General features: G+C 38.6%; 1 protein-coding gene across 1 annotated transcript in view; it reads left to right on the forward strand.

The window, feature by feature from the left end:
- The first annotated feature begins 200 nt into the window (after window positions 1-200).
- LOC149845734 (E3 ubiquitin-protein ligase UPL6-like) overlaps window positions 201-25989 on the forward strand; it is a 234616-nt gene continuing 208827 nt past the window's right edge. The window contains exons 1-7 of the mRNA XM_089995960.1: window positions 201-701; window positions 1740-1837; window positions 1989-2116; window positions 12386-12497; window positions 17552-17732; window positions 20318-20500; window positions 23597-23779. Coding sequence (XP_089852086.1) covers window positions 543-701; window positions 1740-1837; window positions 1989-2116; window positions 12386-12497; window positions 17552-17732; window positions 20318-20500; window positions 23597-23779 — 1044 coding nt within the window. The 5' untranslated portion in view covers window positions 201-542. The remainder of the gene's footprint in view (window positions 702-1739; window positions 1838-1988; window positions 2117-12385; window positions 12498-17551; window positions 17733-20317; window positions 20501-23596; window positions 23780-25989) is intronic.

The following is a 25989-nucleotide window of genomic DNA, read 5'->3' on the forward strand; positions in this document are numbered from 1 at the left end:
TTCGACCCCATTTTGCCCGGAAAACTTTTCTTCCTAAAAACACCCTCGCTAAGTTAGCCAAGAAGGTTTTGCAGATAATGTAGGGGTAAATATGTCATTTAATTTAGTGAGAAAACCACCACCTTAACGCAAACATCGCGGTAGGACGTGACCCCCCCCCAACTGCGACGGCTATAAACACCCCTCGGATGCCCGAGTCACCACTCTCAATTGCTCTCCTTCGAGCTTTTAATATTTTCCTTCTCCGAACCCTAATTTAATCTCTGCAATCCCTAATTTTTGCCCCTTTTGACCGATTTGTGGCGATTTATGGTCTTTCTTGGTTGTGATTGAAGCTAATTCTTGCTATTAACGGAGAATTTTGGGCTTCTAGGGCATCGGGTTCTATCTTCCTGGGCCTCACTTTGGCTCCTTCGTGTTTACTTCTAGTTTGTTCGTCAATTTCCCGATTCCGTTTTGGGATGTTCGTTGAATCGGTGCGAAAAGGTTGATCCTTTTCTCCTTTGGCGTTGATGAGTTTGTGAGGATTTTGGTTATCGAGGATGTTCTTCACGGGCGATTCGTCGACTCGGAAGAGGGTCGACCTAGGAGGACGCAGCTCGAAGGAGAGGGACAGGCAGAAGCTTCTCGAGCAAGCGAGGCTCGAGAGGAAGCGACGTCTAGGGTTTCGGCATCAGACACTTTCTGCAGTGAAGATTCAGGTATGGATTGGTTCCCATCGCTCGTCTTTGTCTCTGAAACTGGGATAAGTAAATTTGAGTGATAGTGAATTTCTGGGGATTGGAAAAATGACAATGCATGTTATTAAATTGCAAGTGGTTGACACCCTTTGTTTTCTCTAACTTTTGGGTGTTGATAGTTTTTTTTTTTTTGGATTAATTAGAATATACCCTGCCACCACGGTGAATAATATTATAGGTTTTAGTGTTTTTCCTCGTTCAGTTTTTAGTCTGAATACTCGGATGATTGAATTCACCATGAAGATGATGTGGTTGTTTGCAAAGACAAAAATAAAAGGTCAAAAGCAATATACCTAACTACTTGTAAGACATACAATGAGAAAACCATGAAGAAAAAAAGAATGCACTTAGGCCTATGCATGACCAAAAGAACAAATGAAAGCGATTGTACAATGTGTCTACACTTTGACAGTCACGCTTAAACTTTACCAAATATAAAGAGCAACTCATGAAGGACAAATAATAAAGCACTTAGACCTAAGCGTGAACAGGAGAACAAATGAAAGCAGCTATCCCTATGCATCTAGAGTCTAGACATTGACAGCATACTCAAACTTGATTGATGGTGAATGTATGTAAATGTTGGTAGTCACAATGAGCACTTGATTATGTTGAAATTTACAGTCATCATCCATGTTTATGTATTTCATACTAGAGTCCATGCTTCATCTGTCAAACTACAGCTACTTGATGATGTGATGTGACATAAGAGACCTGCATTAGATTGGTTCTTGGGGATGGGAACTTGAGAGATGCTGATTCACAGGGATGAGATGAATAGTGTAAATGTACTTTTGTTTTCCTTTTCTCTTTGTTTTTCACCATTATAGCTCTTGGTAACTGCTTCTCACCCTTGAAATTGTTGTAACGTGTGACTACTTTTCTTGGTAGCTGCATTAAGATCCAAGCAAAGGCGACCTCAGGGCCTTATGCCAAGTCACATATATTGTTATTTATAACTGATACTCTGGTAAATTTCAATTATTGTATCCTATTCAGAAATGGTTCAGAGGGAGGAAGGCTGTCAAGGTAGCACGCTTAAAGGTCCGAGAAAAATTCTACTCTCAATTTGGGGAGCATTGCCAGAAGGTGGACAGGTCTGTTTTTCTTCTTTTGTATACTCTACATCTAGACAATGAATTTGGTGTTGGGATCGTACTGTGTGCCTCTCTTTTTTCTAAATCTGTAAATTATGTTGTATTGGAGTGCATTGGCTGTACTTTTTTTCTGACAAGTTTCTTCTAGCAGGCATTGTTTCAAACCTGACTCAAATTTTCTTCTTCAATTGCTTTTCTTCTTCAATGCACGTGATGTTGGAGACTTTAATCTTCTAGTGGAAGCCTGCCGCTTACTGCGCCATTTTGTTGACAATAGCGGTATGATGTTAGCTTCCACAGAAATTTTGACTAGGTTCTTGTTCATTGTTTACATTTCTATACTCTCCTTGTATCATTTAACAAGTGCAGCTCATGATTTTTTTAGTCTTTGCTTATTTTTCTTTGTTTTTTCCTTTGTGTCAATTCTAGCTGATTAGTAAAGTATTTTTAGTGAAAAAGTATTCTCATTAGTAGTAATTGAATGAAGGTGCCTCCGTGCATGCATGGATGCCTCAGGCAAGGCATGTATTGGTTAATAAATTTGCATAAATCGTGTGTGCACTGTGCAAGCACAATGTACAAAGGTGCAGAAACACACAAATATATGTGCTTTGTATGAACCTACACTTTTGATGCGTTGCTTTCATGCATGGCTGTATATGTTGCACATATTTATCACTGCATGATATGGTCTACCAGTTGTCTTCATAGTATTAGAAGTGTTGCTTCATGTAATGTGATTTCTGTAACCGTACCTATATTTACATTTTTTTCCAGTGCTTGTTATTCTTTTTATAGCGAAATCTACTAATATTAAAAGTTGATCATGTTCTCTATTGCGTGATTATAGAGGGAAACCACTATTTGCAGCCATGGGGTCTCTCTCTCTTGCTATTATGTCCTTGATTTTCTCTTCCTACACCAATTTTCATTGCATTTGTTCTTTTTAGCTGTTAAAAGAACTAGATACAATTAACGAGGGAAAATTAAAGGAAAAGATAAAATATTTATCATTCAAAAGAGATAGCATAGAGCTTTTCTACAAAAGAAGGTAAGGGGTGGAGTATGCAACTGGTCAACTTTGTTCCTGTTGTTATGTGCATGCTATTTTTCTTTAGCCTGTATATTTTTTCTACTTGTATTTTTGCTATTATTTGAGCTTTTTGTTTTTATACATGGCTTTTGTCTTTCTTCTTTAATCTTGTCCTGGTTTTTTCCTGAGGGAATGTCAAAGAACCCATTTTGTTAAAAGTGCAGATATTGTGGAACATTTAGATGGATCCAAGTCTTATCCTATGGAATTTCTTAGTCACTAAAGTATCTGAGAGAAATGAGCGGTAAAGGCTGCCCTTGTTGATGTAAAACCTACATTTAAAAAAAAAATCTTTTTCGGATCCGGGCCGGACTCGGGCCTGACCTAGACCCGATAACCCCTTTAGGGTTATAACACTCGACGCAGGGGGGGGGGCGAGGGTTTTTAAAACCCTCTTCCTCCCCCCCGCCGCTTTCCCCTTTTCCCTTCGCCTGAAAAGGGAAACCCTTCGAGGGTTTCCCGAATCGCACCCCCCGAGCCCTTTAAGAGCAACGCAGAGGGGAGGGAGGACTCACATCGCCTCCTCCTCTCCTCCCGACATCTCCCTCTCTCTCTCTCTCTCGTTGCGGTTTCCAGAAAGCCCCACCGCCACCGCCTTCTTTTTCGATCGCCGTTACCGGCGACCTCGCAGGGGAGCCCAACATCGATGTCGCCTCCTCTCTCGTTCCTCGCTTCCTACGTGCGACGCCGGTCGACGATGGCACCCCCCTTCCAGGTATGCAGTGTCTCTTTCCTCTCTCCCTCTGTGCTCTCTCTGTATTGCCAGGAGGTCGGCAGGGGGGCGGCGGCCACCTGTCGTGTCTCTCTTTTTCCCTCTTTCTGTGTTCGTTGGGAGGCCGACAGGAGGTCGGAGGCCCCTGCCGTGCCTTCCCCCTTTCCCCTTTTTCCATTTGGGGCTTGCCGAGGGTCGACAGGTGGCCGACGGCACCCCTGCCGCCCTTGCCACCTTTCCTGTGACCGTCGGGGGCGGCATGTGGCAGATGGCCCTCCCCTGCCGACCTTTTCCCCTCTGTCCCGACCAACAGGCAGGTGCGATACTCCTGCCTGATTTCCTTTTTTTTTCGGTGAAGCCAATGGGGGGGACCATAGTTTTTGATTGATCCTCGTGGCACGCGGTGCGCTACAGCTGCGGCACCCTGTGCGTCGCTGCGACACATGGTTCGCGCCGCTACGGTACTTGTTGTTGCGTGCACTTGATGCGTACAACTGCGGAACAATGCACAACAGTGGCTGCGGCGACACATGTTCCTCTCTGTAACGGCAAATGGGGGCTCTGTTAGTCCGGCAGGAGCAGTGGGTGCTCGTCACCTTGTTCTGGGGCGTTGCAAGTTCAAAACCCAGTGGTGGGGTTGGATAGCAGGTCCGGGCTCGCCTGGTGACCGAACCCGCACACGCAACCTCTCTGTTCTTCTCTCTTCCTTTCTTTTAGTCTTTTCCCTGTTGTGATTTTCTCCCTATGTTCGACAGACACCTTCGACGACCCCTGATTGAGCCGTTCCTCACCATCGACATCCCTGTGCTTTTCCCTCCAAGCATCAGACTCTAAGGTACGGGCTCTTTCTTTTGAATCATGTGAAAAATCGAATACCGATTCGATTTCCTTGCAATATTTAGTGCAAATCCATGGTTAAAGAGTGATTCTATGTGTTCACTCTAGATTACATGGATGAGGATCCATAGATCCTCTTTTATATGGGTGTTTTCGGTTCTTTACACATAAAAATTCTGTGTATGGGGTTTTTATACAAAAACGGACTCATATTGGGTTATGATCGAGATTTATTTCTGTTTGTTATGATCAAGATTTATGCTTGTATATATATACCTTAATCTGTGTTTTCTGTTCTTGAATTGGGTTCATGCTGGATATAGTGTGAATGACTTGATCGATGCTTATAAAATTGATTTTTTGTAGGCATAGTTAAGATCAATGCTTAGGTGATGATTAGGTTTGCAAAATTGTTTTCAAGTTCATTGACTCAGCAAATTGCATATGGCTATATACAGATTCTCATATGAAAAGTGTTCATGTTATCCCCTGGTTTCCATGTGTTAAAGATTTAGTTTTTCTTTCAATGCATGTGAATGTATGGACATGTGCATGTATTGAAAACATGGATCATGAAAGTTTATTGTTGTTGCACTCGTATGCTTATATACTTGTATGCATGTTTTGCTAGAGGTGAATCAAGGAAAGAATGATATTTCTCTTGTGCTTAGAATCGACACGCTATGCTTGATTAAGACATTAGTGCAAGGCTATGTAACAGGGATTCGGCTAGCAGGGTGCCGCACATGCGTCGACGTGACTCGACGCGGGTGCGGTCAACCCGACCCTGGGTCCGTTCACCGCACCCAGGGTCATTTTGGTCCATTTTTTTTGGATTTTTTTTTAAAATTTTTTACCCTATGAAAAGGGAGGGGGTGTTGCGCAGCCGCTGGAGTGCTGGGGTAACCAACCCCCACTCCCCACGATCCCCCACGACCCCTATCTCCCTTTTGTTTCACCCCTCTCTTACGCACTCTTCTAAACCCCCCATCCTTTTCCTCTCTTACTCGTTACCTGTCTCTCTCACTCGTTATCTTCCTTCCCCTACTTCTCTCCCTCTCGTTTTCCTTTCTTTCTCACACCATTTGCTGAAAAGGCACACGGCTCACACGAGCATGATGGCGAGGGGACTCCTTTGAATTTACGGTAGCCGAAAGAGGGAATCAGAAAGAAATCGGGAATTCGCGATTCACAGGTAGGGTTTACTACGATTGTTGTGGGTGTATTTTGTTTCAAGTTTGCAATGGGTTGTAACACACCCCAAATATAAAGGATTTTGAAAGAAAAAAAGAGGGGTTTTAATGGCTGCCGAAAACCCCAAATCGGCAGATTTAGGGGTTTCGGTTGCTTTGAACCCCAAATCAAAAGAGGAGCTTTAAGGGTTGTCGTAAACCCCAAATCAGCATATTTGGGGATTTCGGCTGCTATGGACCCAAAAAAAAACTTAAGATTGAAATCACGGACTGAGTACTGGCAACAAAACGTTTTTTTCTTCTTGTATGAAATCCATGAATAGAAATATGCGATTTAGTTATCCTAAATTAAAATTGAAAAAATGTTTGCGATTTGCCTCAACTAATCACTGTTCTCTTTTGTATCTCAAAGTATAGTTGTGTATGAGTGCGGGTTTGCATTTTTATCCATGGTCAAAAATCTGTCTGCAACACCTGCATTACAACAAAGGATATGTTTTATTAGTTGTTCTCACTTGCTTAGTTCTTATCCCATCATAACTGTGTAATGAATGGTGTTGTACATTTGGATGCAAGTAGGAGTTATATTGGTCGAGATAGTATGAGATTTTATGCTACCTAAAATGTGATGAACATGAAATGTCGAGGAGTTATCTTTTTAAGTATTAAAACATATGTTGTGATTTGCAATATAGATTGTAACTGATCACACCCCTAATTATTAGAAGGGAAATCTATGCATGTTTATGGATATTCTATAACATAGGGAATTTGTAGGTATTTTTGGCACACGTGGGTCCAAGGGTGTTGCATATTCAATCCCTGTACAACTTATTTTCTTAGATACACTATGGTACTGTGCTATGCTTTACTGTATATTGGTTTTTCCAGATGATTATACCGTGATGGTAACATTCACACCAGACATCGTGAAATATGTTGTTTGTTCATGTACATTTTTTTATAGAAAACTATAGTTCTAATTGAATTTGAACATATTGAGTAGTGGATTATATATATATATATACAGACACACATTTTTGCCCCTGCCGCACCCCCGCACCCGGGTTTTTTTGGAAGTGCCGAATCCCCGCACCCGCACCCGTACCCATGTGACATAGGTGCAAGGTTGCTTGCATATGCATGTGCATACATGAAATTGATGTATTTTGGCACGTACCTCATGGCGTGCGTGTTCACTTATTTGAATTGGAACTGGTTCATGAATAAAAGTATGCATTTGACTTGAGTATGCATCCAAATTGAACAAAGATATGCTTATGAATATTTTTGTGGCATACACATGAAACATATTTGCATTTTTGAATGTGCATATAACTTTTCAGAATGTGTGGGGTGCATGTATTTTGGTTCTCGAGACATGTCAAGATTTGAAATTATTTATATGCTTCGACTTGATGTGACATGCTTAAGCATCATACTATATGAAGTTTGTTTCAAATGCATGTGCATACATGCATTGATGCGTGTTTCGCATGTACATAAATGCATGAGCTGTTCACTTGTCCCAATTGAGATGATTCATGAGTGAATGCATGTATGTGAAATGATTTTGTAAAGGCACATGCACATGAATGATGAACACATGCATATGAAAGTGACATATCATGCACATGGTTACATTGACATATAAATATGCATTTGGAAGCATTATTGCAAGTTGTTATGGTTTTTGCGTATGATACATCGATGGTCTAAATGAATCATCACAGGCCTGGAGAGCCTTGAGCTTTGATTGTTCTTTCTTTAATTGTTTTAATGCATCTCAAAAATCATATTTATATTATGATTTTAATTGCGCTGTTCTATTGTTTCCATGGGTGGTAGACCGTGAAGAGCTGCAGATGCTGATTTGCGAGTTTATGGTTGCATGTTGATTTGCAAACTTATGTTATTAATTTTGCATGTTAATTTGCAAATGTAAAAGAGATATTAATAACAAGATAAAAAGAAAGTAAAAAACAATGTAATTTATGTTTCCTTGATGTCCCTTCTTTAGTGTGGGAATCTTGGAGGTTGCGGTTTGGGGAAAACCGTGAGGATACAAAAACTTCGTGTGCGTTGTTTGACACTGAACCCGATATTGAGGTTCTTCTCCTGGCCACGATTTTAGGGAGAGTCCGTCACTTTGCTTGGGGGTGGTGTGTAGACACAGTTTTGTTTTGATATACCAAGAAAAATGACATTTGTGGATGCTGATGTTTCAGGTGTTTCCGACATTAGATGCTGTTTTCTAATGTTTCGATTGATGGTTCTGTTTCTTGATATCGGTTAAGGGCTAAGTTTGAAACCCAGTAATAAAATACAAATTGTGTGTTAAGCTACCTTGAGAACCTAACTTGACCTCGGAGATTTTACCTGTTTGGTGTATCCGCGGGCAACAGTAATTAAAAAGATGAACTTAAATTGTATGCATTTAATAATACATGCATATGGAAAAGAAAAACCTTAAGGAAAGATAATAAAATATTCATGCATTGCACATAAATCATGCATATTTCTGTTATGCATTAGAACATGCATATGTTATCTGTTCCCTTAATTGTTACATGTTGGTGGATGCATGATGTTTAATCTCTAATGTCTTGCTTACTTAAATTGTGATATCTGCTCTTGCTTAAATGATTCTTTATGCTTAAAAATTGTTCCCTTTTGCATGAATGCTTAAATTGAATTATGTAATTGTCATTATTGCATTCCTCTAAATTATTGCATTCCTCTAAATTATTGCATGAAATTTTATTTGTATTTTTTAGCTAACTTGTTTCATTAGAAGTACATGTGCTCAGGATTTCGGTTCAGACACCCTACTTCTATGGTTTTTCGCAGCCGCATGTGGCCAATGAAGCGACTGGTTTCTGAGAGGGTTACGAGTGTCACATTCTTGTTAGACGGTTTATAGAGGGACATCGTGACTCAGTTTTTCGTTATTTACTTTTATGTCATTTAAATAACTCTGATATGTTTCTTGCAATTATTGCTTAAACATTCTTTATTTCAAATAAATGAATAATGGTTTGGTTTGGTATGTGTGATAAGTGTAAGTTCTATTATGGTGTTTGGCTATCCAATTGGAATTGGAACTGTGAGAACCTCGGGTCTCTGGGAAGTTTTCTGCACTGAATTAAAAAAAAAATTCTGCATTTTCAAGGGGTATGAGTTGGGGTCGTTACAGTTGATACCCAGCACATAGCAACTGGAAATGGCCTGCATAACTTCTGTTGTCTAAATATTATCCAGTTTGCATGAAGAAGTTCTAGTTAGAGGTATGGCTTAATCAATTGTGATTTAGCGTTTAGATAAACTACATCCAATTTATTTTGAATTTTTGTAGGTTTGAACATCATAATTTAAGATGGATTTTGATAAACTAAAAAGTAGAACAACTTTTTTGTCATCAAATAAAATCAGTTGCTTGTTAGTTGGCTGTCAAAGTAAGGGGTGGGCAATGGGCCAGACTGGCCCGGACCGCTAATGGTCCAGGCTGATGGGGCCATTGACCTGGTCGACCCTGTCAAAGCTCGGTTCAGGCCAGGTCCATTATTTAACCCCCAGCCCATGCCTTGCCCATTAGGTCCGTGGGCCTAATCGGGCTGGCCCATATATATATATATTATTTATATATGTACATAAAAGTTGCACACACACACACACATTATATATATATATATATATATATATATATATATATATATATATATATATATATATATATATATATATATATATATATATATTCATGCTGGGGCCTGGCTGGCCCGAGTCGGCCTGCTTTCGGGCCTGGCCGGGCCAAAGGCCCGGTTCAAGCTGAGCCAAGGCCAAATTTTAAGGCCTAGGCCTGGCCCATTGCCTGCCTCTAATCATAGGTGATTCTATTCCAGCAAAGGAAAAAGTGCAGTGAGTTCTTGCTGGGTTATAATCCAAATGTGATGCCATAGTGGTATTTCTTTATTGTTAGGGACACTGGTGACTTGCCTGCCTTTGAGGGTTTGAGGCCTATTCATATGAGACTATCCATCTTAGCATAAAGAGTAATAACTCTTAGTCTTAGCGTGCTGGTCATGACGTGCTGAATATGGGCACTTTATCTTTTTTGGTTGTTAGACCCTTTTTGGATGACAGAGGCAAAACCTGGTTTTTGGCAAACCAGGTTAAATAACCTGTTTGGGTGGCCAAAAACCAAACCAGGTTTTTATCAAAAACAACCTAAAAGAAAAAAGAAAAAAAAAACGAGGGCTGGCCATTTTCTGGAAGCCACCAGCTGGGAAGTGGTTGGGTCAGTGTCGCCCTTGCTGGGTGACATCGGCCCGGCCATTTCCTGGCTGGTGGCTCGCCGGAAAATGGCCGGACCAGCCATTAACTATGAAAAAATGAAAAAAAAGCGGGAATGACTGGCTGGCTCGAAAATGGCCAGTCACCATTCGGGAAATGGCTGGTCAACCCAAAAAACCTGAAAAACATAAAGAGAAAAAAGGATGGCTGGCCGGTAGTTGGCCAGAAAATGGCCGGCTGGTATCACCCTCGCTGGTACCAGCTGTCCATTTTCTTACTGGTGACCGGCTGGGGTAGAGGTGGTGGTGGGTAGATAGCAAGGAAGGTGGCGAGCAAGAGAGAGAGAGAGAGAGAGAGAGAGAGAGAGAGAGAGAGAGAGAGAGAGAGAGAGAGAGAGAGGTGGGATGCCTCTTTTGCAAAAGTGGGTTGAAAACCCAGTTTTTGCCCAAACCAAGTTTTACCCAAAACCTGGTTTGGTGGCACCCAAACCGCCACCAAACCTGATTATTTCGGTAAAACCTGGTTTGACACCCAAAACCAGGTTTTCACCCTGGTTTTGGGTGTCATCCAAACATTATCTTAGGCTTTAAAAATCAAGCATTTCTGGGATTCAGCTCCAAAAAATAACAGACTCCAATGTCAATGTAACTGCATAGTAGTGGAAAGAGCAGGAGCAAAAAAACCTATAATCAAAAACTTTAAACTTCCTCAAATAGCTTGAGTCTTGCTTTTCTGCACTAAAGTTGTACGAATGACCTTCAGGAACTCCATAAAAAAGACATGCCAACAGTGAGCTGTAACTTTCACATCTGACTGCTTCTCAGGTTGCTAAGTTTTGGACTTATGAAACTCATGCCATGATTTCTTGTTGTTTCCAAAGTTAGTTTTATGTAGAGACTAGCTCATGCAATCTATGACTGAAGCTGTGTCTATCTGTTTGTCCTTGTGTCTGTACATGTTTTTGGGTGTATGTGCGTGTGCACATTTGCATGGATGGGTGTCTGTGTCTGTGTTTGTTGGTGTCTTTGTATGTTGTCCGTGTGTGTGTGTGTGTGTGTGTGTGTGTGTGTGTGGTTTGTTTTCCCTTTCTTCAAAAACAAGTTCCTTTTTTCCCCCATCCTTTCTATCCTATTCTGCCTAGAGCCTTCCGAGAATAGATCCTTTATTCACTTCATCTATTTGTGAATATGCTTTAGTAGAAAGCCAGCTATCCCATCCTATCCAACAAGAAAAGAATAACCAAGACCAACATGAATGACCTGTCCTATCCGATCCTTCCCGAAATCGCTGAAGTAGGCATAGTGAATGCACTTTTCATCAGTTCCATGACTTCTCTTTTCTGCCTTTCATGGTTATCTATGTCACACAGACTCTTCTAACATGGCACCACACTCGACAGTTTCCTTTGTGTTAGGTGAAGTCAACCACACTGAGGTCCATTTCTATCCAAAAGTAGATTCAGTTAACCCTAATCAAGTCCATTTTTATCTATATTATGTATATAAATACATAAATGCACACAAATACACGGTGTTAACTTAAAACTGTTAATATATATATATATATCCTCCCCGCACCCCTGCACCCAAGTTTTTTTAAAGTGTCGCATCGTCGCATCCGCACCCACACCTATGTGACATAGATGGTTATTAATCTTTCATAGGGTTGTCTAGAAGGATTATGAAATGAATGGGGCTCAAGAGTGGGGGAAGGCGATGATAGAGTTTCTGGGGAGTGGATCTTTAAATTGGCCTTTTTTCTCGAATGTTGGTACTGGTCTGCCCATGCTGCCCAATCCTTGTCAATTTCCAATATCTCACTAATGCTCTCTCTCCCGTTTGTTTTAGTAGCAAGATAAGAATTCAGTTGTCTGACGACTCCCTAGCTGCAACCTCTCTTCAACTGTGCACATGTGTTGGTGTGTACTTGCATGTTGCGGGTGTGTTTGTGTGCATGTATGGGCACTTGCATGCCATGTGTGTGTGGGGGGAGGGCTGTAGGCGTGCATGTGCATGTTGTGAACACTTTGAAAAAGTTAGCTTTTATGATAAAAATTCCATTAGAATGTAAGTTAAAACTTCCAATGGCAGAATTCCTTTTGGACATTTTTGGAAAGCACGTTTTCCTCATTACACTGCTTTCATGCCAAAAACCAATGGCATCATTTAGTCAAATTTCTTAGTGCCCTCAGATATGTGTTTGCTTCATCTTGGATGAAATAAGATCTGACTATTATGGTTGTACTGGCAGTATTAAGTAACCATTGAATGTGAATGAGTCCTTTTTATTTTCATCTGATTTGCATTATGTAACTGTATCAATATCTTCCCCTAAAACGATCCTCTGAATAATACATCTATTCATACATGTTGCTGATAAAACTCAAGCTTTTATCTCTAATAATTTTTTGTTATAAACAGGAAATATTATGAATATCTTTGGATTTAGTGACCTTCCACCAAACCATGCTATTGTCGAGAATAGAGTGAAGCAATTTGCTTTTGCTTGCATCCAGGCTGTCCATCAAAACAGGTGAGTGCCAAAAAAGTTTTCTTGCATCCATAAATTTAATATATGGAACAAGGTTCTATTTCCATTCCATTTTAATATATTTATGTTAAACTCACGATCTTAATAATTAATTAAATGAAAATGAGAGGATCACTGAAAACATGGTGCTGGGAGAAGATTTCAAGTCAATATCTAACTCTTATTCAATTGGATTACTACCAATTATAGTTTAAAAATTGTGGAAGGGAACACATTGGGGTCCATGTGGTGGGGGCACAAGAGTTTCCCAATGGGTCTCTCTCTCTCTCTCTCACATATGGAAGACACCTTCTCATCTCGTGAAACTAATGAGCTCTTAATCTTTTAAAACCTACAATTGTTAAATTCCAAAGTATCCTTTAAAATAACACTCTATTTTTATCAAAGACAAAAAATCCTTGAATCAATTCACTTGCAACTCAAATTTACAGTTGGTTTCAGCCAAAGGGCCAGCTACACCATTGTTTCCAATGTTGATAATATTGTTATCTTATCGTGATATTTCAAAAGCCAATACATTCTAAAAAACACATCTTCAAATTTCTTTTAAAAATGTCATGCTTTTATCCTGATATTAATGTGATGAACACAAATTTCTAATATTTTATAATTTTATATTTCTATTATTTTTATATTATTGATATTTTCTTGAGATTCTTTCTAAAACTAAACAAATTTTAATGTCCAAAAGGGCTCCATTCATCTGGTAGAGGCGACTTGGTAACATCACCAAGCTGAGGGGGCATCACGAGTTCAAAACCCATAGGTATGCATCCCTTGCTGTGTGGCCAAAGCTGGGTGTACTCCCTTGTGGGCAAGTACCAATGAACTTGTGAGTGAGTGAGGTGGTCTTCCTCGATTATCCAAAAAAAAGAATCTTAAGTTTTCTTCATGGAGATTTTTTGAGAATTATATTTTTAAATAAATGATTCCAAGAATGATATTTTGTTGGATTAGGGTACACTAGTAATCTTATAAATAGTTTGACATTTTGAGATATTTTTGAAGGTACATTTTACATCCTAAAGGCCTAAACGAACGGTAACTTTATGTATTTCCAAGTGCCTTGGTTATTTTATCATTCATAACATTTGAACAAGGGGCAACTAGTGTGTAGAGCAAAATTATCCAGAAGGGAGACAAAAACCAGAAATGTGTTAGGGAACAAAAACAGGAAAGGAGACTTTATATATATATATATATAAATATATAAAGCCACTAGAACATGTTATCTAGAAATATGTGAACCGGAGCATGCACTAGGTATTTCCTACTCTTTTTTTGCAAATCCTAAATGTGTCTGACATGGTCCATTTGCTAGGAATCAACTTTTGGATTGTGCATTTTTGACAAAAAAATACCAATTTTGGATGCTTGAATATTTACTAAAATTCTGAGTCCTCAATTCTCAAGCATTAAAAGATCTTGCTTATGCGTCATAATTGGACAGTCCGAGAGCTGCTATCCATAAAATCAAGCATGTAGATTGCATCCATATGGTGAAATTTAAGGGAAAAAACAAAAAAACTCATGAAAATCTTGCTTCTTACTCCGTTTCACATATTCTCAATCAATATCTTCTAGTGTCTCTCTTTCATTCATATATATATACATGGGATAATATTTGTTGCTATTGAAGGCACAAAACTATTGAGTATAAATCACCCTCTTTTCATATTTTTTGGACTTTTTTGTAGATCGGTCGTTATGGATGTTATCTACAATGTTCATTTATTAGAAAATGAGTTTTGAATCATGTGATTGTGACATATATGCATGTCTTCTAAGAGCTTCAAAAGTGAATGACCTATAATTCACTACAACATTTCATATCTAGGCAACTCATGTTTGCACTTTGTTCTACTCAGTTTTATTATGAACTGAAAATTCGTAGGTGGATAAGGTTAGATAATGCCTTTATTTTCTAGAACCATGTTCGAATGCACAAAAATCATATCTTACCCTTTTATATTTTGATGTTGGTGTGAGCGTTGTATGTATCCATAAAATTAATATTGGTTCAAATGAGTAAGCAATCCATGTCCAATCGTTTTTCAGCCCTCCAACCATTTTTCAGCCCTAACCATTTCCTACACAATTCATTTGAAGAAAACTAGGCATGATTTTATTAACAACCATCTACGGGCAAAATTGTACTTGCACTTTGGATCCTATTAGATTGTGGCTTCAGTTGGTTGAAAACATGCCCACTTTAAGATGTAAAATTTCCTCAGTGGGAGGAATATGAAGCATCCGGATCCCTTATAGATATATTGAAATAATTCAAGATATGTATGCAGGGGCAGTTACGATATGACTGTTAGAACTACATGTGGCGTGACAAGGTTGTTTCCAATTAGGGTTGCATTACATTGGTCTGGTTTAAGCCCATAGCTTTTTTGCTTTAGTTATGGATGAAATCCTAATGACATAGGATCAACACAAACAAGTGCCTCTTATGGGCAAGAACAACATATACAAATGGAGACCACTTATGGGTCAAGATACCGTTATAAACACAAAGTCACTTATGGGCATGAGAAAGAACATAAAAAACATAAGGATCTTATTGCAACAATGTTTGAGAACAAGCTTAAAATACAAGAGGGTTTCTACCCCTTTATATACACAAAGACATGAGAGAGAGCATGAGCTTGGGATCCTCCCCAACAGCTAGAAATAGAGCTGTTGGGGGAGGTCCCAATGACTCTATCACAAAGGCTTAAATGCCCTTTAGCTATTAGGTAAAGGACATTTGTGTACAAAAGCCTATAAATACCTAAAATACCTAAATAGTTTACTGTTGTGCCCCCTAATGGGCACAATCTATTACATATGATGAAATAACTAAAATACCGCTAATGGGTTTTACCTATTACATCAAGAAAATATATATATATATATATATATATACACACACACACTTTAACATAAATAATATCTTGTATCCAGGTAGAAGTCTCTTGGTGTATACCAGAGTTACCGGAAGCGCCTAGCTAAAAGGGGAAGCGCGCTTCCCCGAAGCGCGAAACGTCGCGCTTCCGAAGCGTGGGGGAAGCGTCCCCCTTTTTTGGGAAGCGCGCTTCCCTTTAATGGGGGACGCGTTTCCCTTTAATGGGGGACGCGCTTCCCTTTAATGGGAAGCGCGCTTCCCCCACGCTTCCCCCTCGCTTCCCCCACGCTTCCCCCTCGCTTCCCCTGTTTTTTCAAATTTTTTGTATTTTTTATTTTTTATTTTTTTCGCTTCCCCCTCGCTTCCGAGACGCTTCCTGGGTCGCTTCCGAGACGCTTCCTAGGTCGCTTCCGAGACGCTTCCCGAATCGCTCCTAAGTGGTCCCACGCTTCCCCGCTTCCTAAAATTTTGAAAGTGCCTCGCTTCCCGCTCCCGCTTCCCGTATCGCTTCCCGCTCCCGCTTCCTCAACTGGCAACCATGGTGTATACTCTTTGCAAATGATATAGTACTGATTAATCAAGATAGAGACGATATGCATAAGCAACTAGATCTTTGGAGGAATATGCTGAAAAAAAATGGTTTATGATTTAGTAGAACAAAAAGTGAATATTTGGAGTGCAAGTTTAGTACAAAAACTAGTAATAGCAATGTCATTAGAATACAAGGGATGCCTATTCAACAATTCTGTAAGTTTCGGTATTTAGGGTCTATATTACAACAAAATGGGGGATTTGAAGAAGATGTCACTAATAGGATCCATGCCGGTTGGGTTAAGTGGAGACAAGCTAGTGGTGTGTTATGTGATAAAAAAGTACCTCTATAATTGAAAAGACGTTTCTATAAGTCTCCTATAAGACCAACACTATTATGTTGAGAAACTAAAAAAATGACAAGAAGACAAGGTGCATGTTGCATAGATGGGTATGTTAAGATGGATATCCGACGTTACAAAAAAGGATCAAATTAAAAATGGATATATTAGAATGTGCCTAGGAGTCGGACCAATAAATGATAAAATAAGTGAATGCTGTTTAAGATGGTTTGGACATGTACGATGACCTCTCATGGCGCCTGTGATAAAGTTTGACATGGTACAAGTAGGAGTTAGGAAAAGAGGAAGACCAATGAAGACTTGGAAGGAGGCAGTTAGTGGTGACATTAAAGATTATAAAGTGATCAAAGTTTTAGCTCTAGATAGACAGGAATTGAGAAACAAGATTAAGGTGTCAACCCCATGTAGTAGGGATAAGGCTTGATGATGATGATGAGGAGCAGTATGAAGAATTCAGCATCTAGCACATGATTTTGTTTTCAAATAGATTCGTATCTTATCATGAACTTCTCATAGTCAATGGCACTAGATTATGTTGGCAGGTATGCCTGGACCAAATTTCAGAATGCGACAGGTGGCACCAGCAGAAAATAAGCTGAGTTTTCAATTGGGCAGAAGTTGATTAAAGACTATTTGATAAAGAATATTAGGTAGAAATCTTTATTTTCTTGATGGTGCTTTTTTTTTGCTGCTTATTTAATTTGTACTCTCTCTTGCACAAACTTCTTGATGACTGACTTAGATGCCTTGAAAGAAACCATGCTTTGTGCATAAGTTTTTGACATGACTTCTGGAATTCCGTTGCTTCTTGGGCAATACACTTGCCATAATATGTTTTCCTGAATGAATTATTGTCCTCTTCCTCTTTCCTTTTGTTTCTGTATGGAAAGAGGAAGGAGATGAGTTTAAATGATATGAGTCATGGACAATGATGCAAATATAAGATAGTTGAAATCATAATTTAACTCCTGAAATCAATAGATGTACGAGAAAACTCAAAAGTCGAATCAATCCCTTTCCATCAGAATGTAATTGTTAGCATTATGAAATAAGACCTTTGCTCATGATGTTGTTTTGGTTGCCTATATTGTCTACATTGTTTTGATGTGCCTAAAGAAGCAGATCCTAATCCTAGTTTCTCAATATTAAAAACTTCTGACTTGGCTTATGTTTTTAACTGTGATATTTTTCTCATATGCTCTATTGGCTGGCTCAAGCATACTGATCCATTTCTCTCTACGTCACCATAGGGATCGACTGAAGGATCAGCTTTTTCTATCCCCTAATTCTGCTGGTGTGCCATCTGTGATCTTACTGGAGACAGTTGCTAGCTTGATAGAACCCAAACTTCCCTGGGTTTGCAAAGTTGTTGGATTTATTACTGAACAAAATGCATTTGGCTTGTTAAGGGATATTATTCTAACTGGGCTGGTATGCATCTCCTTTGGAATTTTCTCTACCTTGAATTGTTCTTTCATGGAACCTTTTTTCTTTGTTCTCATTGTTTTGATTATCCTCTTTTACTTGCTGTTTGTTGTTGTGGTGGTATTCAAAATTTTCCAAGTGGTTTATCTTCAATCCACAGCTTCTCTTCTATTGCCAAATAGATGAGATAGTGGTTTGTGCATGTCAACCTAAGTACATAACCTGGGTACTCCAAACTGCTTAGGGTGCCCATGATGATGCTGGTACTTCTGGTTGTTGGTCCTGGATGCTTCTAGGTGCTGCCTTATGTCACATGGACACTTCACTTTAACATGCATGTTTTGTGTACACACAACATCACACCATCACACCATGGCACTTCATGGACACAGTCAAACCTATAATAGAGATGACTACCGTGTTCCTAACTTCATTTATTACTTTAATGATCTAGGTTGTTCATTTTGCCTTTTCTTGCTTGATTTTTGTCTTAAAAGTTGCCATTAATTGCATTATATGCCAAATTTCAACTTTAATTTGCTATTAATTATGGCTATAGTGATTTATAATGGTTGTTCAAGAATTTGCACTTGAGGGTATTCATGCTTCATTGCTTTAAGAATTTTGAATGTGCCTTGTCTAGCACATGCACACACATGCATGGACACACACGAGGACGTGCACCATGGTCATAAATCTCGTTATCATGATTTTCTTGGCAAAAGAAAATCTTGCAATAAATTTTCAAAAATGCTTTTTGAGAAAATCTTAAAAAAAATGGTACATATCGATTTTACAATATATAGAAAATATGAGAAAAAACTTTAAAAACTTAAAAAATATAATGAACATAAACATCACATTAATAAGGCGATAAGATCAGTATCGAAACATGATATTTTTGGAATTATATTGGTTTTTTAAATCTCATCATAAAATGGCAAGATTTAAAAAAAAATGGTGATATTTGTGCCTATGACATGCACACACACAGAGACATTCATAATGCATGATTGTGTCCCATATCCTAGATCTACGCAACTCCCATGTTGTGTCAAACGTCTGTGTCATGTTCTGTACCCGTCTATGGCACAAGAGCTGCTTCATATAAACATGGTACATAATCTATAAGATACTTTTGTGTATCTCTATAAATATTTTGTAATTTTTTTCTTTATATGTTTTAGTGTGACTTGCAGTTAGAGTGTGTGTGTGTGGGTGCGTAGAGGTGTGTTCGGGGTCATTTACAATGCATATTGTGTATATTATCTGTGTACATGTATGCAACATACACAACCAGTTGAATCCTCTCCTCTTTGTAGAATGACATAGTCATACCAGCCTTACTGATGTCTGAACCAAGGCCAATGTGATATATGTATTTATGCATATATATATAGATGTATATTTATTTGTTTATATCAGAGTTGTCAGTCGAGGAAGCAGGAGCGGGAAGCAATACAGGAAACAGAAAGTGAGGCACTTTCAAAATTTTAGAAAGCGGGCAGCGTTGGATGATTTAGAAGTGAACCAGGAATCTTCTCATAAGCGACCTAGTAAGCGAACTGGAAGCGACCTAGGAAGCGAACCAAAAGCGAGGGGGAAGTGAAAAAAGAGCAAAAAAAAAAAATACAAAAAAAAAAGTGAAGAAAAAGGGGAAGCGAGCTTCCCATTTTTTTTGCGTTTCCCAGCACAAAGCACGCTTCCCCACTCCCTATGGCACTTCTGGTAACTTTGGTAACTTTGGTTTATATTAAGACCTGCTGGTAACATGGTACATTTTACGATGCGAAATCATAAACCAAAATGGTTAATTGACCATGTAGGAGAATTATAAAAACATGCAAAACATGAACCATTTGCTGAGACAGGATGCTACCCCGTGTTCTAGAGATAAGATGATACAGCAACCTGCATGAGCTTAGGTCTAGCTAGGCATAAACTTTTTAGTGACAAGAAAGGGTGTGCCTTTTTGAAGAACAATCTAACAGTATACAAAGTAAATTATGGTTCTTTTTTTTTTTTTCTATTTTCTACTTTTTATTATTTCTCTTATTCTGCTTAATTCTTTCAATTAATATTTCAGTTAGGTCAAATATTTTTTTGATGATGGTATCCTTGACAAGGGCCTTGACTTTTCTCATTTTTTTGCCTTTCACAAAATTGATACAACTGAGCAATGGTGTGCTGCATCATTTAGCACTTACAATAGAAAAAAAAAGATTATGCAGTGCCTCTTCATGAAACTTCTGGCAGTTTTATTTGTATCAAAATGGATAAACAGAAATAAAAAAAGTCACTCTAAAAGCTAACTCCTCTTTGGGTTCAACAGCTTCTTTTGATAGCTCTAATACCTAGTTATTGGTACTTCTGAGTTATCATATCTGCATGTGTGTGTTTGTGCATGTGTGCGTGTGTTTGTGCATGCATGTGTATGTGTGCGGAATTTCCCCTTTCGGAACATTATTAACTAATTATGACCTGATACCTTTTGACCTTCTTGTAAGGAGGCTGGTATGCATGGACATGCTTTCTCTTGTATTTGCTAATTGCTGTTTCTAATAATGGTGATGGTGGTGGTGCTGTTGTAGAGAAGCACGTCTCTTGGAAGTTCTTGTGGGAGAGCATCATCCTTAGAACACGTTCTTAGTGTTCTTGCTTCTCATGTTCATTCATTACCATGCACTTGTCCAAAAGTTGATCCTCAGTGGAGTTTCCCTTCACAAGTTCTCACAATTCCTTTTCTTTGGAAGCATTTTCCATATTTTAAGAAGGTAACTTTATGGTTTTCCTGTACACTCTTTTTTTTACATATTTTATCAATTCATTCTATAAGTCTAGTTTGTGTTTTTGTCCAATCTCTTGCAGTAAGTGATTCACAACTTATTCATACAATATGCAGAGGCACAGATCGTGCTATTTTATGGCAAAAAGGGAAAATAATTCTGCACATAGTTGTAGGACAGAAATCCTATGCGCTGAGAAAATTTGAAGATAGATACATTTTCTATTACAAGTTCTTGATTGTTAGAAATCCTGGAACATTAAAAAGGTACTAAAATAGTTTAGTTGCATCATTCAAAAAGTATTGCTGCATAGTGCATACATATCTGAGAAGAGTAGGTACTGTTTGGGTTATTTAGGATCATTCAGGCAAAGCCTAGGGTAAGGCATATGATAGAGAGCAGCAGCCACCACGTGAAGGATCATTCAGGCAAAGCGTAGGGCAAGGCATATGATAGAGAGCAGCAGCCACCATGTGAAGGATCAAAAGAAAGAAAGATGAGGTCTATAAACAAAGTACTGGATATGCCAACATACTGGATTCTCTCTTCCTTTTTTTTGTATTCTACCATGTTACGTAAGGCCTGCTTCTTTTCTTTCTTAAATACGAGTGGGCCACAGCTCTAGATGAATGAGGCTTATCTTAAGGTTTTATTATGACAAAACTAAAATTCTTGAAGAAATTAAAATAGGTGTACATTTAAAATAAAATATTTTTATCTTAATTAAAAAATGCATGTGAAAATATTAAAGCAAACAACTAACTTTTTATACCTTTTGTAGTTGAGGAAGGAAGCTCTAGAAAAATTAACCATGCATCTTTTTCCACCCGTCCATCTAGTGAGAGAAAAAAGTAGAAAAGTAATTTAATACATTTTATGGCTAAAAAGTACACTGGGAAAAACGAATATACCATTTGGGTTAAGCAGTGTTTGGCAAAAATTGTAGGGTCTATGTCACGTAGGTGCGGGTGCAAGTGTGGGTGCAGCAATACGGCACTTTCAAAAAACTTGGGTGCGGGAATGCGGGTAGGGTATATATATATATATATATATATATATATATATATATATATATATATATATATACTGGTCAGTCTTGAGTTTGCGTTGACTCAAGCTTCACCCGGACCTGGGCCAAACTAGATCCAGGTCTGGTTCAGATCTGGGTTGCTTTGATCCAAGTCTGAATCGGACCTTGGTCTAAACAGATTCAATTCAGGTCAATCAGACCCCGGACTGGTTCAGTGCTGGGTTAGACTTAGGTCTGATTCAGACCTAGATCAGACCGAGACCCAGGTCTGATTCAAACCTGGATCTGGTCCAGATATGAATCATACCTGGGTTTGGTTCTGATCCAGGTCTGAATCTGACCTGAGTCTAACCCAGGACTGAACCAGGCCTGGGTCTGATTGAGACCTGTATTAGACCCAGACCCAGGTCTGGGTCAGACCTGGATCAACCTGGGTCTGACCCAGTTATGATTCAGATTATAACACCTGGCTGCATGCCTCCGCCAGGTGTTCTAAAGCACCTTAAATGTTTGGAGAGAGAGAGAGAGAGAGAGTACCTTGTTTGAGTGCTGCTGAAGGATTGCTGAAGAGTCGTCGCTGGTGAGTGGAGGAAAAGTTGGGGGGGGGGGTGTTAAAAGTGAACCCTAACCCCTCTTTCGACTCTTTTTGATTTTTTTGAATTTTTAATTTTTCAAAACTTTGGACCAAAATAAACTTGGTCAATATTGATTGAGTCCATTTTGGGACATTTTTAACCTCGGATGCTGGTTGACCACACCCGGTGCGGTGGGACCCGAGTCCTGCCGCATTAAGTGCCGAGTGCTGCAGGGTCCTAGATGAGTCTATGTGGCATAGTGTAGGGGAGAAGAGCATGTTATAACTTGTAGAAGGGAGGGGCCTAACCTTTGGTAGGGTCATGTAACTTTAGTTTTATGAAGCTGATGAGTTTGCAGCATAAAATAAGGAGAGAGAGAGAGAGAGAGAGAGAGAGAGAGAGAGAGAGAGAGAGAGAGAGAGAGAGAGAGAGAGAGAGAGAGAGAGCTATGGGGACCTCACTATTCATTTCCTTTACACTTGTAAAGGGGCGTAAAGATGGAGCTGATTGTACCCAACACAAATGACTGATATATACATAATTCAATAAAAAACAAAATTATTCCTGATAGGTACAAAGAAATGCCATACTCTTTGCGCTGCCCCTCAAGTCGGGGAAACAGTATCTAACATCCCCAACTTGCTCATTATTTCTTGAAGCCTTGATCTATTCATTGCTTGACAAGGATGCCAGCTAGCTGTAGCCTGTAGGTGGGTGCAGATATGGTAGAGTTGAAATTGTTCGTCCTCTATTTTTTCCCTTGTAAAGTGACAATCAATGGAAATATGCTTTGTCTGTTAGTGGTGCATTAAATCTAAAGCAATTTGAATAACTGCATGATTGTCACAATTTAAAAATAGCTGCATTAAGACTATAACTTAGTGTTTAATTCAGATAGGAAAATTTTCAGCCATAGATCTTTTACAAATCCCTTGAGCCATGGATCTATAATATAAACTCTCAATTACAAATTAAAAGTGTAGAGCATGTCAGCAATATATAGTTGACTAATAAATAATAATCGCGGAATATATGGTTAAAAGTGGAAACCTTAATGTTGAGAGTAGGCTAAATATTGGTTGGATTATAAGATGGGTAAAATTGATCAACTCAAGTTCAAAACCTAGTTGACTTGTATCTTGGAGTACCTCATACCAATACGGGTACGACACCGGTATGAGAGTCTAATAAAAGTACTCGTGTCATAAAGGTTCTGTTGACCTATACTTTTAGATCCAAACTAATATAACATTGTATGTTCTTTACTAATAAGAATAAGCTACCAGGACTTGATTCCAATACTGCAATTGTTTGACTGTTCAGATAATTCAATCTGAAAATTGCGCAAAATTGTCTTTAACTTGTTATATAATCACCAAAGACCTTGTTCAATTTGGTGTCGTAATTTGAAAGACAATCAAATTTTATCATGATTTAATCATGAAATTTCTAGAATAGTAAAGCTCTGTGGTTTTTCAGGTCTTCACAACTCAGGGTCTGGGTGGAAGCTATGTTCGGCAAATGGCATCTTTCTTGCCTCTTGGCATGAATGCTCTTCCACATGGTATCTTAAAGGAGTATCCAGGCTATGCTTGCTTGCTTGGAAATACTCTAGAAATTGCTGGCAGTGCTTTGTCACAACCATACTGTACGTTTGAGACGGTAAGCCTTCTATCTGTCAAGTCATATTTGTCAATCTTCCTATTGTGTTATTGACATTTTATGTTATTACGTATGTTCAAGATTTGCATATGTTTCTCATTTTCACAGAACACTTACCAGTTTTACGAAATGATTCTTTTCATGCACTTTATATTAGGTTAGTGCTAGTTATAGTATCTGTGAGTATTGATTGATTATGTGCTAAATTTTAGTTATGATCCTATATTCCTATGTATGAAGTGAAATATTGTTTTTATCAGTTTTTGGGTACATTTTATTGTACTGATCTTAATGTCTCTGAGGTTGTTGGCATCGACCTATTTTTCTTTTATGCTCCTAATAATCCTGCAAATAACTCAAATAAAGCAGAAAAGGTACTTTAAGTTTCTATTTGTTCTTTTTCAGCACTAGATGAATTGAGGACCAGCTACAGGTTTCTGAGGGGTCTTGTAGCTGTGGAACGTCCATGCACTAGATGTTTCAGGCTGAAACTCCCTTTCTTAAAATGGTCAAGTCTGATTTTATTAAAACCAATACAATCAGGCCAGATCAGTCAATTCACATTGCAAAACACATTAATTAAGGGACTGAAATGCCACTGCCACAAAATCAACCAATTTTTGCTCGCATTGGTCTGAATCAGACCAGTTCCTTCAAACTGACGTTCATTGATATCTGTAGATGAACAACTGGGGAGAAAGTGGTGACTGGAAGATTTGTTTAATTGGAATTCAGCCAGGCAGTTAGCACTATGTTGAGGGTCTTTTTTCTTTTTCCTGTTTGGGCTGAAACCAAAATTTGATTACTAAAATGACATGAGTATTCTGATTGGTTTCTATGCTGAAAATGTCTGGGATAGGATCCCCAAAACCCTCAAATCCAATCTTTTCCATTTTTCATAATTTTGAGCAAAATCATGTCAAAGAAAGATATTTTCTTCAGTATTGAACTACTTTCTCATACTTTGATGATTTATTTTTTCATTTTCTTCATACAGCTGCATTATGCTGAACAATTGCCCTTTTCCCTCTAAAAGCAGTTTGCAAGCCGGTTAGTTATGGGTGGTCAAGATTTAACCTGACATTGTGTCAGTTTTCACCATGTCAGGTCCAAATTCAGATCCAACTTGGATATTTGGAGGATTACTCTAACGACCCTAAACTAACTCAGAAAAATGCAGGTTTTTTTAAATGAATAAATGATTTTAAAATAATGATCCCCAAATATAGAATTATTCGAACCATAAATTTAAATAGAATTTAATTTAATTGAATAGTTCCCATTTCAGGTTCAACAAGTTCCCCAAAAACAATAAACTACTAAATCATAAAGAGTCACTCCCTCCAGCAAGCCTGTAGTGCCATCATTTAGCCTCAGTACCCTAAATAAGGTTTTAAAGCGGGGTAAGAACCGAAGTTCTCGTACGAGACCCTCTCGAAATCCAAAAGTAAGGAAGATAGCATAAATCAAATCAAACATAAGCTTAAGAGGGCCTTAACATTCAATTCACACTCAAAACACGCTTGCAATATAAACCAGTTTAAATAAGGCAACCAAAACCACATGCTAAATAAACATTTAGGGACGCATGAACCGATGCCATTGTGAATGACTTTTTAATTTAATTATCAAGTATTGCTTTTGAATGCTTGTCTACTTAATGCAACACATTTAAGTTTCATCTTGCATAGGGCAAAAATCTCGATGTCTAAGGCGGTTTCTAACTGTATTTTATCACACAATTGTATCTTATTAATTGAGTCCCACACATGTCCCTCGACCGATGTCGAAAATATCACCCTAAATCAGAACATTAGGAATCATCGTCTAATGCTGGGACGACAAAAGCATCAACCTTCGACACCATTTTTTTATATACCAATAACTGTAGCTTAACCAAACAACACTACTCCGGGCAAAGTGGTGGAAGTTCTCTACAATTGTGGCTAAGAACACAAACTACTCATCGGGTTCTCGGAGTAATCAATGCGCACGACGTTTAGTATCCTCACGGTTCTTATGGCCGCCATCCAAAAGGATCCCACATTTTCAAAGGGCCATCAAGAAGAATAATTATTACTCTCGTTGGTCTCATATACCATTCTTAATTCATTAAAGGTTCTTCACAAGAACAATTATGCAAACCAACATACATTATCTAATTGGGCCATTGCCCCGTTAATTTCAATAGTTTATTACATTTAACTTAG

This window comes from Nuphar pumila, chromosome 2, assembly GCF_984573655.1.
Source record: "Nuphar pumila chromosome 2, dmNupPumi1.hap1.1, whole genome shotgun sequence".
NCBI classification, from domain to species: Eukaryota; Viridiplantae; Streptophyta; class Magnoliopsida; order Nymphaeales; family Nymphaeaceae; genus Nuphar; species Nuphar pumila.